This window comes from Enhydra lutris, unplaced genomic scaffold (genome assembly GCF_002288905.1).
Source record: "Enhydra lutris kenyoni isolate GAN:26980312 unplaced genomic scaffold, ASM228890v2 scaffoldscaffold77, whole genome shotgun sequence".
Taxonomy (NCBI): domain Eukaryota; kingdom Metazoa; phylum Chordata; class Mammalia; order Carnivora; family Mustelidae; genus Enhydra; species Enhydra lutris.
In genome coordinates, this window is record NW_019154161.1 from 731873 (window position 1) to 754916 (window position 23044).

The 23044-nt window shown below is 42.4% G+C and overlaps 2 protein-coding genes across 2 annotated transcripts in view; one reads left to right on the forward strand and one right to left on the reverse strand.

Moving 5' to 3' along the window:
* Window positions 1-23044, reverse strand: part of LOC111160767 — a 618405-nt gene that overhangs the window by 16503 nt on the left and 578858 nt on the right.
* LOC111160777 (zinc finger protein 677-like) lies at window positions 413-10074 on the forward strand. The gene is given in 5 exon segments (XM_022524126.1): window positions 413-427; window positions 3458-3581; window positions 8019-8848; window positions 8850-9176; window positions 9760-10074. Coding segments are annotated over 5 exon segments (1611 nt in total).

The window sequence follows — 23044 nt, forward strand, 5'->3', positions numbered from 1 at the left end:
CTGACCCAGAGAGAGGGGAGGGGGCCCTGCTCTGCGTGGGGTGTGATCAGGGCGGGTCTGTGACCTGGAGGGGAGTGTCGGGTCCAGCCCAGGTCCCCACTGTTGCCGTGTGTTGTAGGGGGGCTTCACCCGGGCAGGAGCCAGTTCTGAAGAAAGGGGTGGGGACACTCGCTGGTTGGTGTCTGGAGGAAGTCACTGTCCCTGAGCCCCCTCCTGTGGCAGTGGGCAGCAGAGAACTGTCGTTTCCACACAGAGAGGGCTTCCTGTGTGATGTTGTGGTACAGGAAGGACGTCGGTTGATTCTAAGCATTCAACTGCAGCTTCTTGACTCTTAGGATTGATTCTCAAGGCTGATCTTGTGTGAGAGAGCAGCAGCGTGGACGAGGAGGAAGAGGAAAGGAAGGAGTCCGGAATGGCTGGCTGTCAGGTACAGTCATATTCTGGGCTGACTTTCTGTCTCTCATTCCTGCTGCGCCCTTGAAGGACTCGCTCACCTTCTCTGACCCTGAAGTGTCCCGCTGAGTCGTGTCTGTGCGCACTCCCCCAGGCCTTCCCTCAGTCTGTCTCCCTCCACTCAGATTCCATCTCCTTGTGCCCCAGAGACGTGGAGCCTGTGAGGGGGCACCCCGGGCGCATCCTGCATCGTGGTGGGCCTCACATCAGGTGTGTGCTGTCAGCTGTCAGACCAGGAGCCAAGAAGCTACATGGGGAAGTCACATATTAACGTGTATGGATAGTTGGAAAATTCTGGAAAACAAGCACGAGAAGAGGATATCAGCCCTGCCTGACTTTATAATGCATTCAAAGCTAAACAAGTGAACCACACATAGTGTTTCTGGTTCTAAAATACAATTTAGAATAACGATTTAGAATAAAGTTCAGGAATAGATTATCAGTAGGATGTTTTCATCCATAATTGGCTTTAAAAATGGAATCAACCTAAATAACAAACAGTAAGAGGTTTTTAAAAATCATTCTCAGAGCATTTATCCCACAGAGACCATGGTGTTCCTGTAGCAACTCTTGTGCAGCAGATGTTTTAGGTAAAAATGGCGGTTATGTAGCCAAGATGCGGAGCATAGAACTTTCTTTTTGCCGTCAGAGGGCAAATTCTCGTTCCACCATTATTTTTAAGTATTGTATCTCTTTTATTTTCAGTATCACATGGATGAGTGACTCATGTATGTATGGATGTACTGACTGGTTAAACTCCTCACAAAGCAGTAGCTTAGGCAGTAAGATGTAATGGGAAGGGGACACCCCTCCCTGTCCTGCCCTCCACTGTTCATGTCTCAGTGGGGAACCACTGTTGTCAGTTCCGTGGCAAGAAGCAGTTCAAACCTTATAAAAATGCGTTTACACGTTGTTAAAAATTTTAGAAAAAACCGCTCAATGAAGTTTGTTGTAACATTTTATTTTGCAAATTTAAAAAAAATGTACCCAGCACGTCTAGTCGTTGTTTTCAGGTTAATAAACAGAGACACAGCTCGCTCTTTGATCCTCACGGGGGCATTCTCTTAATGAAGACATGTGGGACCTTCACCATCTTTCATTGGTATAAAGAATGCCGCAGTGGCTGCGTATGAGCAGCCCGATCTCTCTCTGCAGACGTCAGGGGACTTCTCTGGGTTGGGCAACTTGACCTGTGATTACCAGGTGGAGGACGGTGCGTTATATGAGGACAGATTCTGTCCAATGCGGTCCCCTGAAGCTGCAAAGTACCCCGTCCCACAACACGTGTGACTCCCTCCCCCGCCAATGTAAGCAAAACTTGGTGCTGTAATCTCTTTGTGTTTTGAAAATTGGGGGGAAAAGGACAATCCCTTGTATTTCCATTTTCTACCAACTTGTAATCTGAATTATTTTTGTGGACTCAAACATGGTTTTTCATACTTTGCTGTTTTCCTTTGATGTATTTTTAGGAGCTATCTTATATTTTGTGGTTTAATTCTTTACATACATGCTTGTGTCTTTCTTAGTTTAGCAGTGTTTTGCAGTGAAACGTCAATCTTTCTTACCCTCTGCTTTCTGATCTTGCCTCGGAAAACCTCAGATAGCGTAATCTCAAAGTACTGTGTTCCACTTAGTACTCTTTGTTTAAAATTGTCTCTTTAATTTGGCTTTTTAATGTATATCTTGTAGCTATTTATTTCATTGATTGAAAAGTTTCAGGTAACACACACACATTAACAGGTTCACGTGTTGTTTGGCAAGGCTTTCCATTTTTTCTTTTCAAAGTGATTCTCCTCAGCCTCATGGAGACTTTTTTTTTTTCTTTTAAACCCCACATTTCTTCTGTATTTGAATTGCTCTGAATTTCTGAATCATGAGGTCTATATGTCACCACATTTTCCAGTAAGAATTAACGCTTGTCTGTCTTTGGTCATGTCTTTGTTCTGTCTTTCAGTAAAGTTTCCTCTTCACATAGGTTGGGAAATGTCTTGCAAATAGAGGTCCTGACACAAGTGCTAATGGGAATGGGTGTCTCCCCCCACCCCGTCAGGCCTCAGGCATCATCATCAGTCATCAGTGGTGACTGACAGGAGCCTGGCTGGTCCACGGGCTTCAGCCTCACCTGTGGCGGAAATCCTTCCAGCACTTACTAGAATTTGTGATGCCTGGTGGACTGGTCTTGCTCAATAACAGGTTTTTAAATGTCCTGTTCGGCATGATTTTTAATCATCCAGTATTTCTTCCAAGATCTGCTGTGATCAACCTGTGTTTTACTTAATCTGTGAAATTAACGTACATTAGTAAAGTTCCTCCTCATGAATTGGGTTTTTGTTGTTGCTGTTGTTAGAATAAATTCCATTTGGCTAATAAACTCCATAATGATTAAATGTCTGACTTTAAATGAAAACATGTCATTTATATATATATTTTTTAAAGATTTTATTTATTTGACAGAGAGAGAGAGATCATAAGCAGGCAGAGCGGCAGGCAGAGAGAGAGAGGGGGAAGCAGGCTCCCCGCTGAGCAGAGCCCGATGCGGGGCTCAATCTCAGGACTCTGAGACCATGACCAGGGCCGAAGGCAGAGGCTTAACCCACTGAGCCACCCAGGCGCCCCTGTAATTTATATTTTTACAGATAATTTGTCACACCTGAAGATACGTCTTGTGCTCTAGATCCTCTAGGTGTGCAGACCTATCACTAGTGTGGAGAACACAATATATACCATGTCCACATAACCAACCGTGTGCTGGACAGTTTTCATGTATATAGTTCTTTTATTTTCCACGAAAATGGTCAGTCTTCACTGTTTTAGTGGATCTGATATCCACCGATAGAATAAAATTAGGGATGTATAATTTGCTCACAATTATCTATTCTTGCTCAAAATGATGTCTGAACATTCATTTCAGTTGAATCGATCCTGACATCCCTTTCCTGCTCACATTTTGTGTGAACATGAGAAGGCTCCCCAAGGTTCCTTGGTGAAATGTTTTTCATTTCAGGAACGCTTGACCTTCAGGGATGTGGCCATCGAATTCTCTCGTGAGGAGTGGGAGTGCCTGGACCCTGCCCAGAGTGCCTTGTACAGGGACGTGATGGTGGAGAACTACCAGAACCTGGAACCTGGTCTCCCTGGGTAAGGATAACTAACGTTCCTCCAGAAGTCGGGGGCTGCCCCAGTGAGTCTCTTAGGAGCCCTTGCCCTGCCTGAGATTGAGGCCGTGTACCTTCTGACATGAAAAAGTTTATGAGGCAGCATGTAGACTTTCACCTCCCCGTCCTCAGATGATCTCCCCACTCCACCCTAGCTTAGGGGCACTTCCAAAAGCTGAGTAAGAACAAAACCTTACGGCAAACTTTTAAAAAACATCTGATTCTGGGGGCGCCTGGGTGGCTCAGCGGGTTAAAGCCTCTGCCTTCAGCTCGGGTCATGATCCCAGGGTCCTGGGATGGAGTCCCACATTGGGCTCTCTGCCCAGCGGGGAGCCTGTTTCTCCCTCTCCTCTCTGCCTGCCTCTCTGCCTACTTGTGATCTCTGTCTGTCAAATAAATAAATAAAATCTTAAAAAAAAAAAAAACACATCTGATTCTGGATCCACTTTTATCCCAGTACTTTTGACTCAGTAGTTCTTGGAAGAGAGCTGGATATCAATGTTTTAAAAATATCCCTTAAGCATTCAGAAGGACAGACTGAACAACTTTATGAAAAATTTTTTCTAGACACATCTGTAACGTCCTCTTGTGTCAGCTGAACAAAGGGCTGGAATGTGTATTCTGGAAAAGACACAGCACATCATATTCCTTTCTTCTGCTAAGCAGGAATCCCTCTTCCTGACCTGAATAACACCTTTATTTTGGAGCAAGGAAAAGAGCCCCAGACTGTGGAGAGCAAGGTGAAAACAGTGAAAAAGCCCAATGGGTGGGAACACAGGCAAGAACTCAGAAGGGCAGAGAGGGGGTCGCACCATCAATAGTGTTTGGGGACCTTTCTCCCAGTGGGAGAGTTTTTCCTTCTTGTGAGCTCTTGGAGGAAAGTTCACTTCCCTTCCCCTTGTCACTCCTTTCTTCAGACATGTGGAAGTGTAGCCTCACAACCTCTAGCTCATGCAAAGACCAAAGCAAAATCTTTATCATGACCTGTGGCTCTCTACTATATGCTCTTATGACCTCTTTTTTTAAAAGATTTTATTTTTAAGTAATCTCTTCACCCAATGTGGGGCTCAAACCTACAACCCAGAGACGAGGAGTCATATGCTGTACGGACTGAGCCAGCCTGGAACCCCCTGCCCCTATGAGTTCTTTGGTCCCTTGACCTTAAGGAGCAGTGGGAGGCTGGTTTTAATTAAGGTCCTTGGCCTCAGTCCCATTCTTGTTCCCACTCCACATGGGTCAGAGCTGAAGACTCCCCAGTCATGGCACTAGGCCTTTTCCAGGATCTACCCCATTCTGTATACTTGGGAGACCATCTCCTGGGGTTGGGAAACATCAGCATCTGGGGCCCCAGAGTTCTCTGCCTCTTCAAGCCCCCCAGCCATTTCTTCAGTTCTGCTTTCGCTGCACATCAGAAAGTGTGTCCGGCGGGGGAGTAGGGTAGGGCTCTCGATCCAGCAGTAAAACTGCTTTCACGCCGCAGGACTATAAGCATGTCTGCACCAAAACTATGCTGTAACCTTTGCTCTGTTGTGGTTTTGTTTCTTTTCTCTCAAAGTATTTTCTAAGTTCCTTTGTTATACCTTCTTTGACCCATGGGATTTTTTTTTAAAGACTGTTTAAAATTTTTCATGTATTTTTGAGCTTTCCAGTTTTCCTTCAGTTCTTCCTAGTTTCATTCTTTTGTGGTTGGAGAAAATAGTTTGTATGATTTTGCTTTTTCAGTTTGTTGAGACTTGCTTCATGGATTGATACAGGGTCTGTCCTGGAGAATGTTCCACATGCAGGTAGAAAAGAATGTATTTTGCTCTTACTGGGTGCATCGTTCTGTGTTCGCTGGTACTCGTTGGTTTATAGTCGGGCTAAAATCGTCTGTATCCTTACTGAACTTGGGTCTAGTTGTGCTCTCCATTTTTTAAAGTGAGGCCTGCAAATACTATTCTAGAACAACTTTTATTTCTCCCTTCAAGTCTGTAAATGTTTCATATATTTTGGGGTTCGCTTTTGTATATGTTCATATTTGTAATTCCTTAATGAGTTATCCTTTAAAATACATACATATATATATATATATATATATATATATATATATATATAGTCCTTTGTCTAATAAAAATTTTTACTTTAAGTACATTTTGTCTTATTAGTACTGCTACTAGGAAATGAAAAAATTCATTAGATTAGCTATATTACATTCCCACAATATTCCCAAGGTACTATATGAAAACTTGGCTCCTCTATATCCTGTCCTCCTCTCTTGTTACTGTCATAAAATTTTATCTCTATATATTGGGACCATCCATGTAGATTTAAAATAAGTTTTGTTTTTTAAATCAATAGGGAAAAAGAGGAGCAACAAACCAAAAATACAGTAATACAGTAACACTATACACACACACTATCTATTACTGTTCCTTATTTTTGATGTGGATTCAAGTTAGTCTCTTCCTTCATTTTAGCCTGAGGCATTCATTCCCTTTGCCATTTTTTAAAAAATTATTTTTATTAACATATAATGTATTATTTGCCCCAGGGTACAGGTCTGTGAATCATCAGGCTTACACACTTCACAGCACTCACCATAGCACATACCCTACCCTCCCTTTACCATTTCTTGTTGGGCAGGTCGACTAGCAAGGGAGTCTCAGTTTTTGGGGTTTTTTTTCTGGCAATGTCTTAAGTTATCCTCTATTTTGAAGGATAGTTTTGAAGTATCCTGACAGTTTTTGCCAACTTACTTGCTGTTTTTGTGGAGACATGCCCTTATGATACTCAGTGATTTTCATACTGTTACTTTTACCCAGTTCTTTCTACTATTTGAAAACTGGTATTTCAGAAGCCAGTGGACAAGGGTATAACTTAGACTGTTGGGAATAGGTGGGAACTTTTCTTAACATGTTTTCCAGTTCTTATCTTGTGTGCTTTTTCTGGAACATAAATCTTTTCTCTTGTTCTTATTAAGAGAGAAAGGATTAGAATTCCACCGTCTATAATTTTGTGTAATTGTGGTTATTTATTATTTACCTGTTGGTCTTATCTTGGTGTAATTGAAAAATTTCATTTAATAACTTGTCATTTACAGATTATGGATCTTAGCATCTAGTTTGGAATATGATGCAATTCGCCAGTTGTTAATGTTCCAAAATGCGTATCCTGCAGAGTATAGAGCTTTAGAGTAGATATTAAGAATATTTTATTATTCCAAAGATGTATTAAATTCTTCTTGATTTTCCTATTATGCTTTTAGTTTTACAATTCATAATTTCCATGTATTTATCTTATTCATTAATTTTTTTTTAAGATTTTATTTTTTTTTAATTTTTTTTTAAAGATTTTATTTATTTATTTGACAGAGATCACAAGTAGGCAGAGAGGCAGGCAGAGAGAGAGAGAAGGGGAAGCAGGCTCCCCGCTGCCCAGAGAGCCCAATGTGGGGCTCGATCCCAGGACCCTGGGATCATGACCTGAGTTGAAGGCAAGAGGCTTTAACCCACTGAGCCACCCAGGCGCCCCTAAGATTTTATTTTTAAGTAACCTCTATACCCAACATGGAGCTCAAACTTACAACCCTGATAGTCACATGCTCTACTGACTGAGCCAGCCAGGCGCCCTCATTAATTTTGTAAATGGATTATTTGCCCCCCCCAATCTATTACTTCATATATAGCTGTGCTTCAGCATTTATTTGCATATAACAATTATACTGTAAATATGCATTTGTATGTTTCTTTTTTTTTAATTTTAAAGAGAAAGAAAGGGGAGTAGGGGGAGAGAGAGAGAGAAATCCAAGCAGTCTCTGTGCTGAGCCCAGAGTGTGGGGGTTTATCTCACAACCCTGAGATCACAACCCGAGCCCAAATCAAGAGTCAGACATTTAACCGACTGTACCACCCAGTCCCTCCAGTATCTGTTTCTTTACAGTATGAGACACCCACATTTGTCTACTGCTAATTGGTGTGTGTTTTGGTGTGGTGGTCAAAAAATACACTTTCAGAACTTATATAAATTTACATAGTGTGAACAATTTGGTCATACAGTGTTTGAAAGTAAGTTTCCAGGGCACCTAGATGGCTCAGCTAAGCGTCTAACTCTTGAGATGATTGATCCTGGGTATGGAGCCTGCTTGAGTCTCTCTATCTTTCCCTCTGCCTCCCCTCCCCTTCTCTTAAAAACAAACAAACAAACAAACAAACAAAAAACCACACACAGAGAAAGAAAGTAGGCTTCCCTTAAAATAATTTGAAATACACGTCATCTTTTATTAAAAGGATTCTATTCTGTTCACTTTGCATTCTTAAACATTGCAGATGTTGGCTGGGAAGTTTTTATCTCTTCAATCTATTTACTTTTAGTGTAATATCCATTTTGCAACTCTAGTTAATGTGAAGACTATGGTTTATTATTATCTTTCAGATAGCTCTGCTAGATTCATGATCAAGGAATTATTACCAAAGAAAGAAATTGATAACAGAGAATTATGCCAGCCAGTGGTCTTGGGAAGACATGAAAGCCATGGCCTTGAAGATTTTGACTTCAGGGAAGTTTGGGGAGATATGTCTGATTTTGAGAGTAACTGTGGCTATGAAGAAAGAAATTCCAAAGGAGTACTTGTGACAGATATTGTAAATCTTACTGGTAGAAAAGATAAACAAGACAGCAAATCCTGGATTAATTTACCTTTAAAGCAGCATGCTTCTTTAAGAAAAAGTACATATCAGTATTTTAAGCAAGGGAAGTCATTAGTAAAAAATTTGTTAAAAAATAATATAGTCTATACAGGAAACAAGTATACGAAATGTTTTGAAGATAGAATTGGGTAAAGCTTTCAGTCACATCTGGTTGAACTGCAGAGATTTCAAACTGAGGACAAAATTAACGAATGTAATCAAGTTGAGAAGTCTGTCAAAACTTGTTCTTCAATTTTGCCACTTCCAAGATTTCTTCCTGGTGTCAAAACCAACCTCTGTAATAAATATGGATGGGTTTTTATGTATCCTTCATTGTTCACACAGCACCAGAAAACAAAAATTAAAGAAAAACCATACAAATGTAATGAGTGTGAAAAGACTTTTAGCCATCATTCAGCCCTTACTAGTCATCAGAGAATTCATTCTGAGCAGAGACCTTACAAATGTAATGAGTGTGGTAAAGCCTTTAAGCAGTTCTCAAACCTCACAAGACATCAGCGAATCCATACAGGAGAGAAACCATATAAATGTAGTATCTGTGACAAAGTCTTTAATAAAAAATTCCCACCTTACAAATCACTGGAGAATTCATACTGGAGAAAAACCACACAAATGTCATAAATGTGGTAAGGGTTTTATCAAATGTTCAGATCTCTGGCGTCATGAGAGAATTCATACTGGAGAGAAACCTTACAAATGTAATGAATGTGGTTAGGGTTTTACCAAACGTTCCTATCTTTGGGATCACGAGAGAATTCATACTGGAGAGAAACCATACAAATGTACTGAATGTGGCAAGGTTTTTAGGCAGTGGTCTACCCTCAGGATTCACCGAAGAATTCATACTGGTGAGAAACCTTATAAATGTAATGAGTGTGGCAAGGCTTTTAAGCAATGTTCACACCTCACTAAGCATCAGAATGTACATCTTGGAGAGAAGCCACACAAATGTACTGTATGCACCAAGACTTTTATCCACATTTCAAACCTTATGAAACATCAGAAAATCCATTTTGGAGAAAAACCGTACAAATGTAATAAATGTGGTAAGGCTTTTTTCCAAAGTTCAAGTCTTGTGGAATATCAGAGAATTCATACCGGTGAGAAACCTCACCAACGTAATGAGTGTGGCAAAGCCTTTACTGCCAGTCAAGCCTAACTAAACATAAAAAAACCATACTGGTGAGAAACCTTATAAATGTAATGAATGTGATAAAACATATATACAGCTTATACACCTTCCTAGACATCGGAAAATCCATACCGAAAAGAAACATGAATCTAGTATATGTGATAATGCTTTTATTCAAAGCTCAAGCTTGGGGGCTCATCAGAGAATTCATGGAAGAGAGAAACCTTACAAATGTAGTGAGTGTGGCAAATTCTATAACTGGTGTTCTCGCCTCACTCGACATCAGAGAATCCATACTGGAGAGAAGCCATATAAATGTATTGTGTGTGGCAAGGCCTTTAGTCAAAATTCAAACCTTACAATTCATCAGAGAATTCATACTGGAGAGAAACCTTACAAATGTAATGAATGTGGCAAAGCCTTTAAGCAATATTCAAGCCTCATAAGACATCAGAATATACATCCTGGAGAGAAACCACACAAATGTATTGTGTGTGGTAAGGCTTTTATCAAACGTTCACACCTTTGGGGTCCTGAGAGAACACATACTAGAGAGAAGCCATACAAATGTACTGAATGTGGCAAGGCCTTTAGACAACAGTCTGACCTCAGGATTCACCAAAGAGCTCATGCTGGAGAGGAACCTTAGAAATGTAATAAATGGCATAAATCATTTAACCATTTCTCACAATACACTATGCATTAGAGAATTTATAGTAGGGAGAACTATGTATAAGTCCAAGATTAACCTCAGATGTTTAATTCTTCACAGTAAGTAAAAGTTAAATTCATTTGAACACTCATGAGATGAGTGTCAGTGGAGCAAGGAGAGCTTTGGGAATGTAGCATTCCTTTTAAAAATACTTATATTACTTGCATTTCCTTGAAAGCCCTGCATCACTCACTATTGATGTCTTTTGATCTGAAGTTTGGAATTTGTTGATGTTATACCTTCATTACATTTTTCATGTGTTACCATGATGGTCTCTGGAGACAGATCAGTAAGATAAAAGGGCCTATTTTATTAAACAGGAATCATCATATCTTGAAGGAACACTGAACTTTAACATACAATGTTTTGTGGAATTGAAGGAGTACATGGGTTGAGCAGAGAATATATGTAAAACAGTGATGTAAATAATAACATGTTCCGATCCCTTCTACAGATTAGTCTGTATAACAGAGGGCCACGGGATCATCAAAAACCATTGCTCTGCCAGAGGAGCAGGAAACAGCAGACCCTGAGACTGAAAGATGGATTTTCATGATAGGTTGGGAGGGATTGCCTATTGGATAGAAATAATGGTGAAATGAAGGTCATCCTCTTCCTTTTATGAAAATAGTGCTTGTCTATCAAAGAGGAGTGAAAAGTTAGTCTTATTTTGGGGAACTAAAGAGAGCAGTTATCAGGAGAACTTAATCAAAACAACCACAATGCAGCGTACAGGTATAGGATTCCCATTTAACCACTACACTGATGCCGTTTTACTCAGAATGTATCATCCTAATATTTTAAGTAATAAAATTATTTTTTCAAAACTCTAAATGAATCGTGTTTTTTCCCCCCTCAGATCAAGTCTATGCTGTTTCCTTACAGTGCTTCGTAACAAACGCGAACACTACATCTTCAGGCTTGTTGAGGCTGACAGGCATCTGCAGCAATGTTTCTTACATGATGGAATCAAACGACACACAATTTTATGAATATATACTCATCATTTGCTTGAGATATTCTCTCCACAGTCTGCTGCTTGGATATTTATTTATGTGGCGGTGATTACCATACCACAGCGGTGCGACTTCAGACCCTCCCTCTAAACATCTGAAACATCTGGTGAACACGCACTCGATGGCATTTCCACGCGCCTTTGCTAATGCCTACGCGAGACCCATGACTTGCAGTGGCCTTGATGTACATGAGGATGTGTATGTGTGTATAATTTTTAAAAATACATTTTACTAAGTAATCTCTACACCCAAGATGGGCGTTGAACTTAAAATCCCAAGATCAAGAGTCACATGTTTTACTGACTGAGCCAGCCAGGAGCCCAGAGGCAAATATATTAAGCATATGAGAAGTGTTAGGAAATAAAATTTCAGGAATAGAGACTGATATGCATAATCTCTCCCCAACTTGGGAGCTTTCACTGGAGTACTTTGGAAAGATCACCGATCGAGTCTCTCCTTAACAATGAACACATACACCTGAGAATACAGTGGGTTGGTTGGTTTGTAGGCCAAATAGGAACTTCACATATCAACCCCCTCAGAAGTAGTTCATCACAAGATGAACCCCTCCAAAATCTAGTCTTGGGTGTCAAGACTGATAATGCTAGACACCAAGAGGGGGTAAAAATGTTTAATGCATAATGAGACTTTCCAGGGAGAGAAGGGCAGGTTTCCAAAGTTGCCAGAAAAATAGCTTGAGAGCAAGAAAAGGAGACTCATTTTATGAGGTGGTCCTGCAAGGGGTCTGCTCTTCCTGAGGGCACCAAACAAAAGGGCACGTGGGCTTCTACATTCGACCACTTGTGGAATAGAAGGGATAAAGGAGGATACACTGAATATGTGGTCTGGGGTGGGTTTATTTATGTATGTATGTATTGATCAATTATATGGTAAACTGCACCAGAGACAGGGAAAGCAGCTGAGAGAGGGTTGAGGCTTAAAAGCTGTCCATGGTCAAATACCAAAACAAACAAAAAAGAAAGTAGAGTGAGATTCTAATACAACACAGAATATTTTCTGTCAAACCTCCTGATTGCTTGGTTACGAAAGACCAGTTTTCTTCGTGCTAATAACTTCTTGTACATCCTTTCCTGCTACAGAAGTACGACCCTTTACCCAGTATAATCTGAAAGTGAAATATGGAAATGCTATGTAGATAAACTGCCTACCATGCTTTTATGCTAGTTTCACAATCATTCATGTATGGGAGTGTTCATCAGGCAATACATAGGATTCAATAATCTTACTAGAAGAGTTTTTCAAAGGCTGTAAAAATCTCAATTTGATTTTACTATTAAGCATTACATGATTCTTTCAACTCTAGAAAAATTCCTTTTTATTTAGAAAATTTTTCATAACCTACTTTATATTGAGTTTACACATTTTCCCTGTATTATGACACTGAAAATTTTGGGGAAAAAATACATGAGTTAAAGAATCTTTTAAGAGTTGTATAACGTGAAAGTGAACCCAGGACAATAAGAAGTACAGAGTAAGTGTTCTATAGATATGAAGAACAAGAGTCCTTTTATATCTTTAATTCAATGAAAGAAGTGGGACAGTATGAAACTGTGAACTAGAAACTAGTAAGATGGAGCCAGGAAACCTTTTGATACCCCATAAATCTAACACTGGTGTTTGGGGAACACAGTATGTTCATTTTACCTTAAAATCACTTCCAGTTCTAAAAAAAAAAAACAAAAGCCTTCTCCAATTCTTCTGTTATTATTGCCATAAGACTAATCATCTCTGTCCTACATTATTGCAATGGACACTGGACCTTCTATCTCCAAGTCCTCATAGTACAGGGTCAAGATGTCAAATTTTTTTCTAAGTTGAATGTGAAGCTATTAGATGTTTTTACTTGATTTAATAGGACGTCATACCATAAAATCCACTCTTAAAATGTACAATTCAGGGACAAGGATGTCCCCTCCCACCATTCTTAACATTGCGCTGGAAGTCCTAGCTAATGCAATGAGAAAAAGAAGTGCACAGGACAGTCATTAGGAAGCAAGAAATAAAACCGTCTTGTCCACAGATCATACGGTCTATTAGAAACTGCACGGAATCAACAATAGCAAGACTGAAGGCCACAAGTGTCATACAATGTGCTGTTTGTGTTACCCTATATAGTGTTATCCTATGGAGCAATTCTCCCCCACAATGTGATGTGTGGAAGGGTGCCTTTGGGAGGTAATGACTACGTACGAGTGGAACCCTCACGAATGAGATTAGTGACGTAGTACAAGAGACCTCAGAGAGCTCTTCTACTCTCCACCATACAAGAATCCAACAAGATAGGCTTGTGCAGCCAAGAATAGGTCTCTCACCCACACCTAATTAGCCAGCACATTGATCTTGGTCTTCCCAGCTCCAGAACTGTGAGAAACAGCTGTTGCTTATAAGCCACCTAGTCTAGGTTACTTTTTTATAACAGCTCAAACTGACTACGACGGTATACAAGTGGAATTCGAAACTAGAAACACAGTAACTTTACACTAGCACCAGAAAAGACCCTACACTTAGGTATAAATCTAACAGAGTATGCACAGGATCTACATGAGGAAAGCTACAGAGCTGATTAACAGAATCAAAGAACTAAATGAAGAGATTATTCAGATACAGGGACAGTAAGACTCCATATTTATGAGATGTCAGTTCTTCACTAATCAACTTACAGATTCAATGCAATCCCAAACTAGAAAGCAACTGATTCTTTGAATATCAACAAATTGATCCTAAAGTTTGTATGGATAGTCAAAAGATGCACAGTAGCAAACAAAATACTGAAGGAATGAACAAAGTCAGAGGACTGATATGACTTGATTTCAAGGCTTCATATAAATGTACAATAATAAAAACAGTGTGGTTTTAGCAAACAGATACACAAACTGACCAAAGGAACATAATGGAGAGCTCAGAAATGGACCCATACAAATAGAGCCAACTGATCTTTGACAAAGAAGCAAAGGCAGTATGATAGAGAAAAGGCAGTCTTTTCAACAGATGTGCTGAAGCAAATGGACATCGATCTTCCCAAAAAAAACTGCATCTAGACAGAGGTTCCCTATTCCTTTCACAAAATTCAACTCACAATGAATCACAGGTATAAATGTGAAATGCATAACTATAAAATTCTTAGAAAGATGACACAAGAGAAAATCTAGATGACCTTGGCTTCATGATGACTTTTTCTGACTTAACACTAAAGGAGTGGAGGCAATAATAATTCGGGTTTCATCAAAATTAAAAACTTCTGTTCTGCAAAACACACTGTCAAGAAAAAGAAAACAAGCCACAGGTTGGGATAAAATATTTGTAAAGCACATTTCTAAATGCACTGTTACCCGAAATGTACAAAGAACATTCTCAGAGCACAGCAATAAGAAAACAAAAAAAACATCATCTAAATATGGGAAGACAGGAATAAACACCTCACCAAAGAAGATACACAGATGGCAAATTAAGCATATGAAAATACGTTCTACATCTTGTATCGTTAGACAATTGAAAGTAAGACAATGAGTTACCACTACAAACCTACTACAATGCCTCAAATCCCAAACCCTGACACCGCCCAATGCTAGTCCAGATGCTGAGCAACAGACACTATCATTTGCTGCTTCTGGGAATGCTAGAGCCACTTTGGCAATTTAACTCTTTCTTACAAAACTAAACATACTCTTACCATACAATCTAGCACTCACATTCCTTGGTATTTAAACAAATGAGCTGAAAACTTATGTCCATGTAAAACCCGGCCCAGGAGCATTTATAGAAACTTATGCATAACTGCCCAAACTTGGAAGCAACCAAGGTGTGTTTCAGTAGGTGAATAGTTAAACAAGCTGTAATATATCCAGAAAATGGAATATTATTCATTGCTAAAAAATGAACTATCAAGCCAGAAAAAGACATGGAGGAATCTTAAAAGCATATTACAAGGTGAGAGACTCCAATCTGCAAAGGCTACATATTGTATGGTTCTAAGGACATGACATTCTGGAAAAGGCGAAAGTATGGGCGTGTACATTTGGACAGGCAGAACTACAGATAGGCAAAACACTTTCCCACATAAACCAGAGGACCAACCACTCTACTAATCTTGACATGTGAGCTAGGACCCATCAACAGTGAGTTACTCCAGAGCTGATACCATTTTGATCTTCACATGTAATGTTTTCTTCAGTAGGTTTCTCCTCCTCTAGGCATGGTTTGTGTCTGATAGTGCACCATAATTGCACAAATAGCACACACACCCTGCATTAAGATTTTCTGCTCTAGATTCCATGGGTTTACACAGGTGGTGTCGGCGTGAACTTCCATCCAATCCAGCTGGTCTCCTAAATCAGTCATCAATGAAGGACATATTGTCACGCTAATAAAAAGAGATCTATCACATGCATTAAACTGCCACACATTTTCCAGGGAGGTGATTCACTAAGCATCTCTACTGAAACATTCCCTGTTTAGACATCTGTAGAGCTGATGCGCGGCATCGAAGACAGCAAGGAGTGTGGATCAGTGGTCATGCTCATCTGTGTACACGTGGATTGTCTTGGTGGTTCTGAGTCAAGGGGTTGCCGCACCACCGTGGTGGCACTTGGGCTGTTGATGCCTATCTATGGCAATCAGCACAATAGTTGGGTTCCTCCAGATTCGTAATGTGAAGACGACTCCTCATCGGGATGTCATTCTGGGGTGGCTTCCGTGAGGGTGATCAGATTTGGCTGCAGTCTTGAGGGTGGTGCTCTCATGTTTAACAAGAAGAGACCAGAGCTCCCTCTCCCTACCCCATGAGGATAGAGCAGGGAAGATGACGGCCTCCCAACCAGAGGACCCTCGGGACATAGAAACCCTACCAGGAACTCGACCTTGGATCCTCTAATGTGGAGGTGACTCTCTTAACACAACAGAGCTCTCCCACGTAAACTAACACTAGACAGCCAGCGGAGTAGACAGTGCACACAGATTCTCCCCGCTAACACAACAATGTCTTCTCTGCTTTTGTGACTCTACAATCCAGTTATGGTGGACATTGTGTTTAACTGTCCTGACTCACATTTTCTTACACCAGATCTGTTGCCACTCCCCTGTCCTCAGGAGAATGACTATTTTGAAGAATGTACTCATTGTCTGCAAAATGTCCCTCAGTATGGATTTGTCTGATTTTATCTGTCACCCTTACACTCAGGTTCCACATCCCAGCAGAACTTCCCAACACAGATACTGGCGGCACCCTCTTAGTGCATCACTTCGATGGTCTAATACGAGAATTTTCTATTATTGTTGGCGGCTAAGACATGCACCAGGCCCTCCTGGCCCCGGGGGCAAGGATGGCAATTCTGGTATCTAGGCAAAGGCTGCCAGGACGCAGTTTATCTTCTTAGTGGCTGGACCTGAGGCAGGGGCTGCTATGTGGAAGTTGAGTCCGTAAAGCCATTCGCCGTTTCTGGCCGCACGCCAATCTCCCAGCAACACTCAGGTCCTGCCCAGACACTGGCCCAGGTCTGCCATTCACATAACCCAACTCTGTAACATTGCCTGTTCTAGGAGAGGTGCTCTCTGCCCAAACCGGCACCAGTCCAAGCCCAAAGGTCTGGAAAATACCACCTCTCTCAACACAGAATCTGCAGCTCCAACCTGGCCCCTCCAGCCTGGGCCCCTGAACCCCCTGCCCTGATCCATTTGCTACCCAAGCCCAGGTTTCAGCTCCAGGTAGAACTAGAACCCAAAGCACAAACCTGCCGTGCTAACATGGGCTCTCCTCTCATGGGTCCCTGAGTGACCCCAACTCCAACTTTTCCTTCCAGCAATTCCTCGTGCATGTGCGCACATGGTGTTCAGCATCCCCAGTCTCCTCCAGTCCTTGAATGCTGTACCTCCTCAAATTTAGATGCCTTTGAGGGCAGCCCCTAGTCCTGGCACTGGACTCCCCCCAAAAATAAGGTATCCAGCAGTGCTTACTCCAAAATGGCCCTAATAGAGGACCCCAAGTCTTTGGCCCCACACATGCACCCTGACACATAGCTGTGGGCTTGGCCCTCAGCTGCACCCAGAGTCTGGCCCAGGCACGTGCTACTCGACTACTTTGGAGTCTGGAGGCACTAACAGAGCACAGTCCTCTTGATTTCCTCAAAAATAACCGCCCAGGTGGAGAACATGCAGATCTAACTGGGCCTCATCTACAGGCGGGCCTCCTTGGACTCCTAATTTCTGCTGGGAAAGCCAGGGGTCACCCCATCTAACACCAAAGCCTGCACATGCGCATGAGCCAGTAGCCGTACCCACATGCAGGGATCACATGCTCAGGCTTGCTCAGAGGCTAAGGATGCCACAGCCCTCCAGACACCTGCATCTGCACTGACTACGAACCAGGCATCTTCTGATGGGGTCCTCAGACTTTCCCCGTAGCAGCCTCTCCCTCCATAAAGGGGTCACTTGTCCTGGTTCAATTCCTTCCCCATCATTTGCTGAACGCAGGAAAACCACAGCAGCGGTGTTGAGAAGTGACAGTAATCTGTTAAGAAGATCAAGAGTGCTCTCCTCGCTTTCTCCAGCATAGTGCTGCTGAAAGGAACTGGAGGGACTGGTGGAAAGGGCTCTGCGAGAGAAGCATCAGCACCCCTAAGGACCCCGTTAAAAATAAAAATTCACAGGCCCACCTCAGAAGAAAGGCTGTTGGATTTCTGGGATTCTGCGGAACAGACCACAGACATGTGTTATCCTGCAAATATGGGGAGATTAAACCAACAGAATTCTCATTCTTCTCGAGGGCACATGGAACTTTCTCCAGAATACAGAACACTCCAAGTACGGGGAGGATGACCTTGAAAGGGGTCCAGAGATCCTGAGGGCTGCCATGGTCACCATGTGCCAGGCTGCCATTGCCCTGGGCTTTGGGGACAGGGCTGCTGCCCAGGGCAGTGGGAGGAGACATGCAACCCAGACTGGCAGGGGACCACTGATGCTCCCGTGGGTCCAGGCAGACACAGCTGCCATCACTGTGGGCCCAGAAGACAGAACATCCAGCAAAGAGGGTAACAGTTGACCCTATAATGTAACAGAATTTGCCAGGCTTTTAGGGTCACACAACTTGCTTCTTTTTCTTAATTTCTCCTTTTGGAATGGGAGTGTCTATCGATGCCTGTCCCACCATGGTTTTTTGGAAGCAGAGAATGTGTCTGTTTCAAAGGATCGCAGCTGGATGGGAATTTTGCCTCGAGCTGAGTCACATCTGGAGTCCTATCCACGCTTGATGTAGATAATATTTGGAGGAGATTAGAGAGCAGGGGTCTGGGCCTTTCACTTGATGCTGGGAAGGGTTGAGACCGTAGGGCTGTTGGGATTGGAGTGAAGGTATTGTGCAAGTGAGAACAACATAAATTTTGGAAGCCCAAAGTGCTGTTGTGGGTTGAATTGTGTCCGCTCACCAAATTCATACGTGATGAAAGATGAGCCCCAAGAACTTCACAATGAAAATGTATTGGGAGATAGGGCCTTTTAAGGAGTGATTACATTTAAATTAGGCCAACTGGGCAATCCTTAAACCAGTATGACTGGTATCCTCATGATGAAAGGGAATTTGGACATATCTAGAAATGCCTGAATCTGCATGGACCCAGAGGAAAAACCTTGGAGGAAAAAGTGAAAAGGTGGCCACCTCAGACCCAAAGAGGAAGTCCCCAGAAGAAAGCACACCTGTCCCCGCTCTGACCTAGAATTCTAGCCATCAGCACCCCCTGGCAGGACACTGAGAAAGCATCACATTTTGGCCAGGAAGCAGAAGCAGGAGAGAGGGAAAGCCCAGTCAGAGCCTTCACTGCAGTATTCTGAGGAAAGACAAGGCAGGGCAGGATAAACAACTTCGAATCGGCGAGTGGGCCCTGACTGTCCCTAATTGTCTGGTACCTTGTCCCGGGTTGATTTCAGACAGTGGAAATAGTGGCTTAGTGTGTCAGACCTTGAAAAAGAGATGTTGGGGGGTCTGGACTCTCAATTTGTAAGTCTGCATAAAAATGGGGGCCCCTGTAAAGGCCTTTCCCATTTCTATGAAATGGTTAGTCATGGGAGAGGCAGCCTCTCGCTCACCAGCAAGGTCACAAATGTCAGAGCACCAAGAATACAGAAAATAAAGTAAATGTAAAGGCCCTGTGATGAATGGATTCCAAATACACAAATACAAGGTCTAATTAAAAAAAAAAAAAAAGATACACACAGAGCGGAGCATTTGTCAGGAAAGAAAACAGGTTCTGTGGGACCTTCTTTCCTGTTCTGAACTTCAGCCTCCTCTGTCTCCTGCATCTCTCCCCAGACTGGATGTGCAGCTCTAGGTCCCCAGTGAAGCCCTGGGCTGACATGAGAGAGAGACAGATCCTACGGAGAGGGGAACTCTTGGCTCTCAGGGATGGCCTTGTGGATGCTGCAGATAAGCACTCATCACTGTCCCTGGCTTGAGGTAAGGGGGAGGCTTCTGGTCACTAACGAGTCTGTCCATGGTCTCTCTCCTGCCCTGGAGCCACTGCTGAGCCGACCTCCTCTGATGTTTACAGTTCGTGTTTCGTGTGTGTACTTGCTTCTTCCCTAAGATTGGGCCAAGATCTGTCTGGTTCTCCTAGCTTTCACTGTCCCTACTGTTTACAACAAGAGCTCTGGCTCTAAGTGGATTTGGACTTTTTCAGAGGCTGATTCACGGAGACTTTTTGAAAAGGAATTTCCAGTCTTTGCTCTTCTGGAGTGAAGTCACTGACGTATATGCCTAAGCGTGCCCGTTCCATGGCACGAATGGATTATTTTGTGCTCAAATATTTCTGCTTTATGTTTGAAAGGATCACGGGGACTCTTCCCTCTGGAATGAGAGATCCTAGTTCTGCATTTTGTCCTTAATACACTGATTTCAACCTTGTACAATCATCTGTCCCTCCAGCTGGGGCTGAATTCTCATCCTGGATCTTTGGAGCCTGCGGCTTTGGGGTGCTGGGATCCAACTACATAGGGTGTTCCCACAGCCTTCCACAGGGCTCTAACAGCACCTGGGATGTTAGCAGATTTCTACCAAACATGGCCTGGAGATGAGCCAGTGAGACAGTAAAAGCTGAGCTGCTGAAGAGGGCACTGTAGTGGATCCACTTTGAAACTGGTGCTGGGACTCTACCTCCAAATTTAACTTCAACTCACCATCAGAACAGCTTGTGGGGCACCTGGGTGGCTCATGGTCATGACTCAGGTCACGATCTTGGAATCCTGGGATTAAGCCACTCAGTGGGGAGTCTGCTACTCCCTCTCCCTCTGCCACTCCCCTGCTTGTGCTCTAATAAATAAGTAAAATATATTTCTTAAAGAAACAGCTTGTTAACAAGGACTTTCCTACTCCGTTGGCAATCAGCATTCACGGTGGAGGAGAGCATGGTGTGGTTACTGGAGCGCTGAGTGGCCCCTGATCCCCAATTAACTTCGGAAGGGTTGCCACCATGTCTCAGGTCTTCCTTAATGTTAGCTAAGGATCGGGGGGACTCTCAGCCTTAACTTCTTCCCTGAACTTCTAACATTCTTGTTGCCTTAGGTGTCGCCATTCCTTACCTACAGCCTGTTGTTCCTTGTACAGCAAACAAATCTGTCCTCTGCCCCAAACGGGACAGTCTCCCTATGATCTAAGGCTTTTTTTCCCCTATAGAATATTATGAACTAGAGTCCATGATAAAAGCTGCCTGTGCCATCACCCAAAAGACCTGCACATGCATAGGAATCCATGCAGAACTGCCTCCCAACGATATCCACCCCTCACTGCCTGACTGTAGTCACGCTTATGTGATGTGCCCATGAGTACACTCTTGGGAAACCACTGATTCACCTGTGGAGCCAGCACCAAATCCACTCAATTTCACTCAAAAATCATTTTATGAAACTACTGTTTTCAGGATGCTAGGCATCACAATGAGATCAGCTGCTGTATTCCCTTCTATTATGCCCATGTGTGTCCCATACCGAAGCGGCTGATGAAACACCAACACGCATCAGTGTCCTCCTTTGAATGGCATGTGGTGTCTCCTTACATTCATTACTGACTTTTCCAGAATGAGGAATGAATTCACAACAGGATGGGGCGCCTGGGTGGCTCAGTCCTTAAGCGTCTGCCTTTGGCTTAGGTCATGATCTCGGGCTCCTGGGATCGAGCCCCGCATCAGTTTCCCTGCTTGGCAGGAAGCCTGCTTCTCCCTCTCTCACTCCCCCTGCTTGTTCCCCTCTCTCGCTGTGTCTCTCTCTGTCAAATAAATAAATAAAATCTTAAAAAAAATAAAACAGAAAAAAAACAACAGGATACTGTCCAGAAACATATAATTTATTTTTTTCTGGTACAGTTAAAGGATTTTCTGTTCCTTATCCAGGAAAAGCTGAGCCTGGGTATAGCAGAGTCTTGACTCATGAGCAGAAAAGGACTGACAGTTGGAAAACACAGAGAAATCACCACAGCGGTATTCACCAGCCGCCATCTGGGATTATAAATAAAAGCAATACAAGCATGAAAGATGGAGGAGAGGAAGTAAAAACACATAAAGGTGGTCACCAGGACAAGGATACTCTGGGTGGCTCTGGACTCAGCAGAGGATCTGGGGGAGACATTATTAGGCTTGTGAATGTGTTGAACCCGCTGTCTGTGCCTGTGCAGGATGAAAACCATGGAGCCACAGGCCCAGATCATGAGCCCGGAAAATGAAACTTCAGAGAGTATTATCAACAGTGCATACACTGGGGCTGTGATTGTCTCATGATCTATAGTAAAACAGTACCGTAAATAGCCTTTGTTAGTGATGTTTTTCATGCTCCATTTATCAGACACATACAACACATACACAAGAAAAATTAAATTTGCAAATATGTACATGATCAGCAGAGGGAGATGGAGAGGCCAACATACTTTGGGGCTTTGACTTTAAGATCCTTCCAACAGGAGTTCATGGGGCTGATCATGATGGTCTGGAACACACTCAAGAGGCAGATGCTACTAATGGACACGCCCCTGCTCACTCTCTGAACATATAAAAGAAGTTTGCACCCAAATTTGCTGGAAAAATGTTTCAACCCAAAAGTCATCATTGTCTGGGGGGACTCCCTTAGAGAGAATGACCAAGGAGTTGGATATGATCAGGTGCTTGAGAATCAAACGGGTACACCTCACCCTGCATTTGGTGTGGAAAAGGAACAGGTAATGGTAAAGAAGAAAGAAATTACCCACAATTCCAACTATCATCAGTGACAAGAAGATTATTCCCATTATCAAATCCCTGGAAGATATTCTGTCATTCAACATGTTTTCCTAAAAATTATGGCAACAAGCATTCCTCTGAGCAACAAGGCCAACGGAAATTTTGACACCCAGATTCACTTTCACTGTGCACTCCTGCTCCATTGCCAAAACTGTCAGAGAAGGGAAGAGCTGGAGATCTAGTGCATTTCATGTAAAAATCAGCAATAGGGATGAGGGGGTATTAACCTGGGAGAGGCAATGACAAATGAGACCAAATGGAAAGAAAGAATAATACAAGATTTTCGGAAGAAGTTGAAATTCACTAGCCCTATTGGAAAAAAGAGAAAACTTGATCACTACTCGTACCATAAACCAAGTCAACTGTGAATAGATTGCTGATCTAAGGCATAATAGGTTTTTTGAGAATAATTAAAAAAAAAAAACCTTTACTTGGTCTTCGAACAAAATATTTCTTAAACAGCACTGAACATATTAATCACATGGGAAAATGATTTTATAGTAAATTTAGAGGCGTTTTTTCATCAAAACACCTCCACTACACACACAATCTATAATTAGCACAGAGAATTCTTAAAGACTACGCAACAGAATAAACTACACACAAACCATTCCGACAAACACT